Source organism: Urocitellus parryii, chromosome 8 (assembly GCF_045843805.1).
Source record: "Urocitellus parryii isolate mUroPar1 chromosome 8, mUroPar1.hap1, whole genome shotgun sequence".
NCBI classification, from domain to species: domain Eukaryota; kingdom Metazoa; phylum Chordata; class Mammalia; order Rodentia; family Sciuridae; genus Urocitellus; species Urocitellus parryii.
Window position 1 is genome coordinate 123212943 of NC_135538.1, and position 12043 is coordinate 123224985.

Here is a 12043-nt window from a genome sequence, read left to right on the forward strand (position 1 = left end):
TCTGAGAAGTGGAGATATTGCCGTACAGAAACAGCTGAAACAATTAGGAGAATGTGAGAGTTCTTTGTAAATTATGCACCGTTAAGGTATTCTGTTTCTGTGCAGATCTAAGTGTAACAAATACTGAAAGCATCTGAAGGTGTGTATGAGTCATGCCGGCTTTTTAGAATTTCAGAGTGATGGTTTGGAAAGATAGGGAAGGAAGAGTAAATTCAGCAGGTGTTTGTTTACTCTCAATTGCTAAAAGAAGCTCTTGCTTCACATCTGTTCCTGGCTTTCTCCTCTGCTAGGATCCAAATGGCGTATGTTATTCTCTGGGATAGTGCAGGACCCATCTGCCCTGGTGTAGTAGGGTCATGGGTATGGATGCAATTAGATTTGCATTTAAGGCCTGATGGAATCCTTGCTCGAAGTTTGATGGTATTTTCATGGATAGAATTTCCAGTCTTTTGCCTCAAATTTGTCCATTTGACTCCAAAACATTGATTTGTAAATATCTTCTCATGTTTGTAAACTTAGTTCCACACATTTATTTTTTCTTTCTTTCAGTACTGGGGATTGAACCCAGAACACATGCTAAGCAAGTGTTCTACTTCTGAGCTACCTCCTCAGTCCTTTTGATTTTATTTTGAGACAGCATCTCTCAAATTGCCCAGGCTGGCATGAAAGTTTAGATCTTCTTGCCTTAGCCTTCAGAGTAACTGGGATTGCAGGCATAGGCCACCATGCCCAGCTCACACATCCTTTTTCTGCAATTCTGCAATTCTCAATATGCTGAAAACTTAAAGTTTTGTTTCTAACACAGTTGGTGGCAAAATCTGGCCCGACATACATTCATTTTGTGGAAAAACCAAATGTGAAGCTATTGTAGTCTTTGTGTACACCAAAAGTCTTACCTTTAATACAGAAATATAATTGTGCTTATTGTGGGCTTCAGATCTGCATACCTATATTAAGTGATGAATTTTTCAGCATCCTGTAAACTTCTCATAGAAAAATCTGGGCGGTGCATCTTTTTACTCTGAGTATTATTTGCCTAGTGTGCTTTGAACAAATGAACAATCATTATAGGTACCTCTGTTGAACACAATGAAAGAGAGAAATCTGTTACAATAAAATAAACAAATGAAAACTCTACCAACCAATTGCACATGCTATGATACATATGCTTTTCAGATTGGTATGAATAATTATGTATATTTATATCAATATACAATTATTTATTTATTTAATTAAAGGCAATACTTTAAATTTTTTTTAAAGAGAGAGTGAGAGAGAGGGAGAGAGAGAATTTTAATATTTATTTTTATTTTTTAATATTTGGCGGACACAACATCTTTGTTTGTATGTGGTGCTGAGGATCGAACCTGGGCCGCATGCATACAAGGCGAGCACGCTACCGCTTGAGCCACATCCCCAGCCCACTTTTAAATTTTGAATTCTTAAAATAATCTAATTTTTTAATAGTTATGATAGTAGCAATTTCACATAACTTGTGTTTATGTGAATTGAATCGTTTCTATTAACTTGACCTCATGTACCTCAAATTGTAGAAGAAGAGACAAATAAGCTTACTACTTTCCTTTTTATTGCTTAGGTTAATTACATTGTGTTCATTCACTTATACAAGGGTTTACTTATGGCTGCACTCAGTATAATCCCAGGGACTTTGAACACTGAGATGAGAGGATTACAAATTCACAGCCATCCTTAGTAATAAATAAATAAATAATAGTTTACTTATGGAGAAATAATTTTTTTTCTTAAAGAGAGAGTGAGAGAGGAGAGAGAGAGAGAGAGAGAGAGAGAGAGAGAGAGAGAGAGAGAGAGAGAGAGGGAGAGAGAGAATTTTTAATATTTATTTTTTAGTTCTCGGCGGACACAACATCTTTGTTGGTATGTGGTGCTGAGAATCGAACCCAGGCTGCATGCATGCCAGGCGAGCGGGCTACCGCTTGAGCCACATCCCCAGCCCCATGGAGAAATTATTTATAGAGACAATTCACAGTGTCAAGTTTACAATCTGGTCACTGACTCTTCTTGTCAGTGGGGAAGGTCACTGTTAGAACAGGTATTTTCACAATGTGGCTTTTTTATTTTACTGAAGCTTTGTGAATTTCAGACAAGGGTCTCCTTTACATGCCTGTACATATATAATAGCAATAACTTTGTAACTTCCTGTCCCTGTACTAGGACAAAGAACCAAGACCAAAAGTGTCAAGAATTGTACACCTGCTATGCTTTGAAAGTTTGTGTCTGTCCCCTGAATTAGTTTGTTGAAACCCAATTCCCAATGAGATGGTATTAAAAGATGGGACATTTTGGGAGGTGATCAGTGTCCTTATAAAGAGGCCCCTGGGAGATTGTGTGCCCCTTCTACCTGTGAGGACAGAGCTAGAAGGTACCATCTGAGGCAGTGGACCCTCACCGGACAGAATCTGCTGGTGACTTGAGGATAAGAGTTCCAGCTTCTAGAAATGTCATTAATAAATTTCTATTTTTTTAAGGTACCCAATCTAAAACATTTTGTTATAGTGGCCCAACAGACTAAGACAAAAACCAAACTAGAATTGTGCATGAAGAACAATTGAGGGGATTTGGTAGAGATTTTCCTCAATCCCTTTTGTTCTTCTGGCCCAGTCATTGGTCATTCTTCCCTCCCTCCCTCCCTCCCTCCCTCCCTCCCTTCCTTCCTTTCTTTCTTTTTGATCTAGGGAATGAACCCAGGGCCTAGTGCTTGCAAGTCAAGCACTCTATCAACTCAGCTATATCCCAATCCCTGGCACAGTCATTCTGAGTGCCTACTTCTATCAAGAAAGGCAGAAAGAAAACACACAAATGAAAAATGAGGGGAAAGGTTAAATAGGAAAGTGTTAATGATAGTAAAATATGATGGAAAGAGTTTAAGCCCTTATAATAAAGCCAGAGTGACCCTAGAGTCTAAATAACTTCAGTGTTCATCCCCCCCCACCCTCCCCGGGTACTAGGGCTAGAACCCAGGGCACTCTACCACTGAGCTACATCTTCAGCCTTTTCTGTTTTTTATTTTGAGGTAGGGCCTTGATAATTTGCTGAAGTTATCCTTGAATTGAGATTCTCCTGCCTCAGCTTTGTGAGTCTCTGAGATTGGCTCAATGTTTGATATTTATAACACCTTTGCCTCATACATTTTTCTAAATAGCAAGAGCTGTGTAGAGGAACTGGGGATGTTATCCAGTGGTAGAACACTTGCCTAACATGCACAAGACTGTGGGTTTGATCTCTACCACAGTGTATATGTGGTGGGTGTTGAGTAGGTTAGATAACTGTTCCTGAAGACAGGAACCTCAATAGGACAGGACACATATATCTTCTGTTCATAAACTGGCCACTGTTACTTCAAGTGAGAAAGCAGCAGGGAAGTATAGACAGAAGAACAATATGACTTTTGATAGAGAATGCCTTGTGGTGGGTACTGGTGAGAGTCTTAAAATTAAATCTCTGAATTCAGTGCAAAGAATTTAGAAATAGACTAACAGACTTAAGATCAGGTATTGACTCTGTTAACTTTATAGTTGTGTGACTTCTGACTTGCTTTTTTTCTCTAAATCATAGTTTACTCAGCTCCAAATTAAGTACATGAATATCTACTTTGTGTGAGAATTAAATTAGATGTTCCCTGAAGAGTACCTAGCATCTAGCTGATCATCAATAAGTTGAACTACTTTGATTAATATATTTTCAGGGCTCTGCAATATCAATTTTTGGGCTATAGGCTCTCAGGGGTGGGCAGAAGATTAGGCAGAAAAGAGGAAGAAGGAAAGTATGGGAAATAAAATGAACAATATTAGCCATTCTCAAGTAATCTGAATAGGAGTTCCACCATTTCCATACACCACAGTAAAACTCTAAAAGCAGATGGCATTGCCAAATGCACAAAGTTTTGAGAGGAGGATAGGATCAAGCCCAGGGAACTTTCTAGAGGAGAAAAATTTTGTTTGATGTGAAGGAAAAGAAGGAAGTGGAGGGCTGGAGGTATAGCTCAGTGGAAGAGCACTTGCCTAGCTGTGAGAGGTCCTGGGTTCCATCTCTAGCACCATATCATCCCCTCCCCCCAAAAAAACCCAAATTGGCTCTGGGGAGGGTAGAGTCAGGATACTGAAGTAGGGTGGTGGTGGTGATGGTAAGGAGGACATCAATAAATGTCCTAAGAAATAGGACCAGGAATCCTGAAAGTGACATTGGAAAATGAAGAAGTATGAAAGGAAAAAATTAAAGCTACTGGTGGATTTAAAGGGTGAACAGTTTGTACCGTGAGCATAATTGGAGCTCCTGTCTGTATTCTCAGATGCCTCTGTCCCAGTGAATAATAGATTTTGGTTACATTGATTCAACTTGCATGGGAAGGTTTTTAAAAATAAATTCTAAAAATGATTTATAATTTTCACACTTGTGAAAATTTTGAACAAATGTTGAACAAAAAAGTTATACAATAATTCATAACCCAGGGGCAATGATCTATTTTCTTCTAGCTTTTTAAAAAAATTTTTTATTAGTTGCTCAAAACATTACAATGATCTTGACATATCATACATTTGATTCAAATGGGGTACGTAATCTTAATCTTATTTTTCCGCATGTACAGATTGCAGGATCACATTGGTTATACAGCCACATTTATACATAGGGCCATACTAGTGTCTATTGTATTGTGCTGCCCTTCTATCCCCCCCTCCCCTCCCCTCTTTCCACCCAATCTACTGTGACACGTTTCTCTCTCTCTCTTTTTTCTTCCCCCTCACACCATTTTATATGTAATTTTGCATAACAATGAGGGTCTCCTACCATCTTCTATGCAATTCCCCTTCTCTCTCCCATTCCCATGCACCTCTCATCCCTATTTAATGGTAATCTTCTTCTCATGCTCTTCCTCGCTGCTCTGTTTTGAGTCGCCCCCCTTATATCAAAGAAGACATTCTGCATTTTTTCTAGCTTTTTAACATCTGTATTTACCACAGTTGTACACATCCCATATCTTATCTCCCCTCCCCCAAATTCTCATACTTTCCCATATCAATATCATTTGATACTCTTTCAGACATGTTTTCAAAACTGTTCATTTGAATGGGCACATTCTAATTTATGGAGTCAGTGTTTGTGATTTGGACATTAATGTTGTTTCCTTTTCTGATTTAGTACCAGCAGTATGGCAATGAATATCACTGAACTTTCAATTTCATGGACTATCTTTTCAAGGAGGAGTCTTTTCTTTTATAACCCTCATTCCAGGAAAGACTTCAGGGAAACCAGAAACAAGTTGCAAGAATGAATGACCAGATAAAGTGTGTGTGTGTGTGTGTGTGTGTGGTATTGGGGTTTGAACCCAGGGACGCTCTACTGGCTACATTCCTGGCTCTTTATTTTATTTTATTATTAATTTTTTTAGTTGTTTATAGACCTTTATTTTATTTTTATATGTGGTAGTGAGATTCGAACCCATTGCCTCACACATGCAAGGCAGTGTGCTACTACTGAGCCTGAGCCCCAGCCCCCTTTGTTTAATTTTTAATTTTCCTTTTTTGGTGCTAGGGATCGAACCCAGGGCTTTTTGCATGTGAGGCAAGCACTCTACCATCTGAGCTATATCCTCAGCCCTTTATTTTTAAGACAAGTTCTAAGTTGCCCAGGCTGGTCTTGAACTTGTGATCCTCCTGCTTCAACCCCTGAAGTGTGGGGTTATAGGTGTGTAACACTATGCCTGGCTAGATAAGGCTTTTGAAAGCTGGTTTGTGGCTCCTGAGAGTTCACATGCTCAGGTACTCCCCTGTAGAATGGCCTGCTGAGTCTAGGAAGTGAGTACTCTGAGCGAACAGGAGCACTGAGGGATAGTGTACTGCCAGACAGACAGACCAGTCTGCAGAGTGGGCAGTCAGGAAACTTCCCCAAGCAATACAGGAAACTTCTCATCATCATGACATTTTCCCTGGTGTTAATTATTTTAACTTAGTTGATAACTATATTTATTTGGTTCTGTCCTGCTGAGAGGACAGGCCACTCAGAGGAGGGTGACTATCATTTTGAGTAGTTAGAAACCCTTCCCATTCTCTTTTGCTCTTTTCTAGTTCAATGGCTCTCAACCTCTCCCTAGAGAACATTTTGAAACTTCAGGTTTCCTTTCTGTAATTACAGTGGTGGAGGGGGGCACTATTGTCATTTATTGGCAGGGCATGGGCATAAGCTATTCTTCAAAGTACAGTTTGCACAATGAAGAGTTGTCCTTCATCCAGATTCTCAGAAGTCTCCTAGGACACTCATGTACGTAAAAACTCATGTTTAATTATGTGAGTCTAGAACTTAATACAATTTAAAAAAAAATTGGTCTAAATATAAGTGAACTTTCTAGGAATGCAATTACTGTTCTGTGTGAATGTAGAGAAGATTGACTTCGCTACCAGGAGTTGCTCAACATTTCATTAAGTCTTTTCATTGATGGCAACATGCTGGAGGTAGTTGAGTCACCGTCTCTGCACCTGTATTAGCTTGTGTTGGTAGCAATTACATCCCTGTGAGTCTATGGATGGGTGCAAGCATCCCCCTGCACGTAGTGAAGCTGGGCCCTGCACTCACACATTAAAATAATATTTATATTATTTTATTACAAGTAACTGTTATTTCATCCCCCCTTTATATTACAGCTAGGGAAGCATTGTGATTTTTTTTAAGTCATGTATGTAGGGAAGTTATATCATCTATGAATTTCAATTCATGATGGGAAGAGGGTCATTACAAAATGCTTATAAAAAGGGTTGAAGGTTGAGAGCCTGGGTTCTACGTTCTAGTCAGTCTCTCAGCATTTGGCCAGGAAGCTTTCTTTCTTCTTTTTTTGTTCTTCTCCTCTCCCTGCCCCAATTCAGGTCCATAATCATCAACAACCACGACCATAACAACACTGCACACGCCTTCAGGAGCTGTCAAAAGGCCTGCACTTCCCTATCATCTTTAGAGCTTCCAGTTGGACCTTAGACAAGAATTATTAATTGCCAGGCTCTGCTGGAGTCAAGAATATTGGCTTCCGCCCATCTGGAGGTTTCTATTCCTATGACCTCCTTACCCCGCGCTTTTCTGTATTTCAATTTCTCTCCTTGATGTCCTCCTTCAATCAGCCCCAGCCCTTCACTCCACGGAGCAGGCAGGCTAGTGGCAGCAGAGCTGTTGTACCATGGAGTCGCTCTGGTTTCCAGCTCTCTCCCCCACCCAACTCTTTTCGCGCTTAGTTAGCTCCCGGCGGCCCCCTTCGTCCCCGGTATCTTTCTGACCCTGGCTTCTCCTTTCTCTCCCTTGGTCTCACTTCTCCTCTTGGCCCTTGGCCTTTTTCTTCCCTCTCTCCTCTCGCCAGGATCCAGTGTTGCCTTCTCTTTGTGCAACCGTCTTTCTCCACCTTCATCCTAAGCTCCGTCTCAGCGCCAGCTCCCCTGGTCTTTGATTGGGGGCGTTTAACCTCCACCCCGGTTTCCAGCAGTGTTGCCCCTAGGTCGCTCGGCGGTGCTCTGTCCCCACCCGTGCGCGTGAGCACCAGTTTCCCCCTTCTATCTCTCAGCCCCGCGCCTAGCCACCGCTCCCTCCCCCCCGCGCTGTGGGCGGTCCAGGGCGGGGCCGGGATCCGGGGCGGCTCCCGGGGCTCGGGTTGTGGGAGGCGCCCTCTCCCTGGTCTCCCCCTCTCTTCCCCCCGCCCTGCTTCCCCTGCACCCTCCTTCTTCCCTCCGCCCGAGAGCTTTCCCGGTCCCGGCGCCGCCTCCTTCCCTCCCGGCTTCGCGCTCCCGCGGCCGCCGCCGCCCCGGGGAAGGAGAGACGGGGGTGGGGTTTGGGGGAAGCGAGAGAGGAGGGGAGAGACCCTGGCTGGGCTGAAGCCCGGATTCGAGGGGAGGAGGGACAGGAGGAGGGGAAAGGTGGAGGAGAAAGGAGGGGGGAGCGGGGAGGAGCGGCCGGGCCTGGGGCCTTGAGGCCCGCGGAGAGCCGGGGAGCTGGGCCGGCGCGCCGAGGTAAGAGCCAGGGCCCCGGGGAAGCAGGGCTTGGAGAGGGGGGCGCTGGGGAGGACCGGCGGGCGCAGGGCCGAGCCGGGGATCGGGGCTGGGGGAGAGGAACTGCGGGGATGGAGACGGGGAGTGATAAGGCGGCCGAACCCGGGAGCGTGGGTAAACCCGGCTCCAGCGAGCCGCGGGGGCCGGGGGAGAGGAGGTGGTGAGAGGTGGAGTCCCGGGAGGGTGGGGGGCCGAGGGAGGCAGGAGGAGGGTGGGGACAGGCTTTCTCTCCTCCTCTCCCCCCACCCCGTGCGGGGCTCCGCCCCCGCCTCCTCCGCGGGGCGCACTCCTCGTCCTTAAACTGAGCGGGGTCGGAGCTCCGAAGGCTTCCGGAGGGAGGCCAGGTCGCCTCCCCGGGCCGGGCCAGGTCGGGTCGGGCAGGGCCGCTCCGGCGAGGCTCGGTCCGGTCCTCACGGTCGCCTCTCACTTAGATGCTGCTGCTGCTGCTGCTGTTGGCGCCTCTCTTCCTCCGCCCCCTGGGCGCTGGCGGGACGCAGACCCCCAACGCCACCTCAGAAGGTGCACCCTTCCGTGATTCGGGCCCTCATCCGACCCTGCTTCCCCTTTCCCTTCACCTCCTCCTTTCTGCTCCTCATCACTATTTCCCCAGCCCTGTAGAGCATCCTGATAGCCAACCCTTACTCCGCGCCACTATACACTACTCCTGACCTCCTTTCTATCACCCCACATTACTACTTAGCACCCCTTTTCTCTGCCCCACATTACTAGGCTATACCACCTTTCTGTGACCCCGAATCATTTTGTCAGACCCACTGCCCTTTCCCACATTGGCCCCACTTTTGTTACTTAGATGGTCTTGTAAGGTCCCCCTCTTTTTCTAATTTAAATCAAATATCCTCGTTTAGCCCCCGTTTTTTAAACCAAGCTCCGGCCATATTTCATATCCTTCACGATTTCTTAATTGCTTTTCTCCATTACCCCCAATCAGCACTATTCCCTCCCAACTGGTGGGCTCTGTCGTCAGCTTTAACTTAGCCCATTACTCACTGTCCTTTAGCTCAGGGTTCTGTATCTGCCCTCTCATCTGCCGTCCAGTCCCTAACCTCCCCCTAGTTCCCAGCCAGTCCACTGACCACACCCTGCTTTTCCCTGCCTCCCCAGCAGAAGTTGGGCTTTCCCTTCTTTCCCACCATTCCTCTCAGTATTGCCTCCCCAACTCACCCTTCAGGTTGCCAGATCATACACCCTCCCTGGGAAGGGGGCATCAGGTACCGGGGCCTGACTCGGGACCAGGTGAAGGCTATCAACTTCCTGCCGGTGGACTATGAGATTGAGTATGTGTGCCGGGGGGAGCGCGAGGTGGTGGGGCCCAAGGTGCGCAAGTGCCTGGCCAACGGCTCCTGGACAGATATGGACACACCCAGCCGCTGTGGTGAGTAGCCTTGGGAAGCCCCACCCCTTCTCAAGACCATTAATTACTTTTCCTGCCTTAGGCTTAGCATTACTGTTTCCAAGTCAGCATAACCAAATTTACAAATACATTTAATGAACAACTACTATGTAAGATGTTGCTGGGTAGTTAGAGGTGGCAAAGCACGCAGCTTGCACATTTCATTTCATCCTTTCCTTAGGCCAGTGATCATTGGATGAAATAACTTTGATTTTTTTGTCTTATGCTATTCTCTTTAAGGATTTTTAGTAGCAGATTATGCCAAAAAAATGCTAAAATGATTTCAATACATTGCCCAACACCTGTCCATTCCAATGACTATATGCCCAGGGAACAAAAGACAATTTAATATTAACCATCCATATTAAGAAAAGCAAATCTGATTGTGCATTCAAAGTTATCCACACATTTCAAAGATAGAGAACTGCCCACTATAGTGGATTGTGGAGAGATCCCATTTTGTGTGCTTATAGCTCCATCTTGGGTTCCTACAATGGAAATACTTTTTCTTATTTTCTTTTGAGAATGTGTGGATGCTTTCAGGGTTAAGGGGGGAGTAGAAGGTAGGGATGCTAATCCTTTCACAGCTTATTTTCTGTAGAGTAAGATACTGTGGGATCGAACCCAAGCCCCCTGCTCTCTGTTAAGGGAAAAAAGCCTTCTCCAACTTGCATCTCTTCTCATTTTCCTATCTCTCCACAGTCCGAATCTGCTCCAAGTCTTATTTGACCCTGGAAAATGGGAAAGTTTTCCTGACGGGTGGGGACCTCCCAGCTCTGGACGGAGCCCGGGTGGATTTCCGGTGTGACCCCGACTTCCATCTGGTGGGCAGCTCCCGGAGCATCTGTAGTCAGGGCCAGTGGAGCACCCCCAAGCCCCACTGCCAGGGTGAGGGGAATAGCTGCCTGCATGCAGCTGATGAGGATGCTTGTGCAAGAAAGGGAGTGGGGTGGAGTGGGAATAGATGGTGGGAAAGGATGGGGTCCTATGAAGAACGTGGAGGAGGGCCTTGGGAAGGCAGAAATGAAAGTCCAATTTTTTCCACCATCCACTTGCCTCAAACTTCTGCTATCCCCAGTATTCAATTTCCCTATGTTGGGGGATATCCTTTCTTTGCTTTCCTCTTTCTGTAAAGTCCCTGCTTCCAGTTCTTGGGACTTACATTTTCTTTTTTCCTTTATGAATCGAACCTTCCCTTACCTTCACAAGGTTTAAATACTCCAAGTTTCCCTAGATCCATTCACTTTCTCTAAATTTAGAACTTTGTATGCATCACCCTCTTCTAGAATTGACTCGTCACCATTCATTCTTTAATTGAATTTTTGTAAATATAAAGTCATGCACAATGTAGAAAAATTGGCAAGAGGAGATCCAAGAGTGGAAATATATCAGGGTAAAATGATTTAAAATTGGGGGCAGAATTATCAGAACATTGACAACTCAGAGATGGAATGGGAAGACTATAGTCCTTTTCTGTCCCTCCTAGACAATTTCCAGCATTCCCTGAGGGAATAATTTTTGTGTTTACCACCTTTTTTGCCATCTAGTTCTGCAAACTTCTCCTTTTTCTGGGCACTCAAACTCTCCTTCTGCAGTCTTCTCTTCTAGAATGTAGGCATCTATTCCTATGCCTCATGCTTCTGCTACTCTGTAGACTATTTCAAGATCCTTGGCCTTGTCTTTCTTCAATTAACTCAAGTTATTCCTCTTCTAGTTTACCATTCCATCCCGGAAATGGGTGTCCTATCCAGGGGTGGATTTACTATTAAGCTAACAAAGCTTAAGCTTCAGGGTTCCTCACTTACCAGGCCCTTTTCCTGTGCTCTAATAATGTAGTGGGCTTTAAGAATGTGTTCACATGCTACTTCATTTTTGTCAAAATTGCAAAAACTAGGTATTTTAATAGTAATTGCTTAAAATCCATTGTAATTTTTTTCTCAGAGACCCTTATACTTTGTAATATTCAGGCTCTACAAAACCAGAATCTGTCCCTGCCTTAACTGTTGCTCCTCCTGTCTCAATTTCTATGTCCTATGAAAAATAAAGGAAGAAAACCAACAAGTCCTGACCCCCAGCCCCACCTTGCTCTTATCCCCAGGCACCCTCCCCTCAGAATCGCAGGCTTCTGCCCTCCCCCTTCTTCGGCATGGAGAGGTGTGGGAGGGGGCTGGGGATCAGGCCTGGGAAGCTGGGCGCCAGTGGTAACTCTTCTCTGATCCCGGTCTTTCCTGCTGCCAGTGAATCGAACGCCACACTCAGGTGAGATCAGAAACCCTAATTGCGTGCACCGCAATCCCTTTACCCTTAAGTCTTCACCTTCCACCAGCAGGAGTTCTGCCCCTAGGCTATGGATGTCCTTCTTCACCCACCTCCCCCCACCCACCCTTTGCGACCGTCCCCTTCTTTCCCTACCTGTTTCCTGCCTCCAGTCCCGGTTTTCCGCGGTCCCTCCCATCTCCTTGCTTGGCTGCACTTCCCTGGGCTCCACCTCCTCCCAGATTCTGCTTCTTGGCCAAATGGCAGAGCCCCGGCAGGGGGCGGCAGCGTGCTGCGAACTTGAGTTTCCACCTCGTCT

The 12043-nt window shown here is 45.3% G+C and overlaps 1 protein-coding gene across 5 annotated transcripts in view; it reads left to right on the plus strand.

Annotated features, from left to right (window-relative positions):
• The first annotated feature begins 7930 nt into the window (after positions 1 to 7930).
• Positions 7931 to 12043, plus strand: part of Gabbr1 (gamma-aminobutyric acid type B receptor subunit 1) — a 29954-nt gene continuing 25841 nt past the window's right edge. For 2 of the 5 annotated variants that reach the window (XM_026415298.2, XM_026415304.2), the window contains exons 1-5: positions 7931 to 8018; positions 8489 to 8576; positions 9247 to 9450; positions 10171 to 10356; positions 11707 to 11727. In XM_026415298.2, the coding sequence (XP_026271083.2) occupies positions 8489 to 8576; positions 9247 to 9450; positions 10171 to 10356; positions 11707 to 11727 (499 nt within the window). In that variant the 5' untranslated portion in view covers positions 7931 to 8018. The remainder of the gene's footprint in view (positions 8019 to 8488; positions 8577 to 9246; positions 9451 to 10170; positions 10357 to 11706; positions 11728 to 12043) is intronic. The other 3 variants (XM_026415300.2, XM_026415301.2, XM_026415302.2) reach the window with 3 other exon arrangements.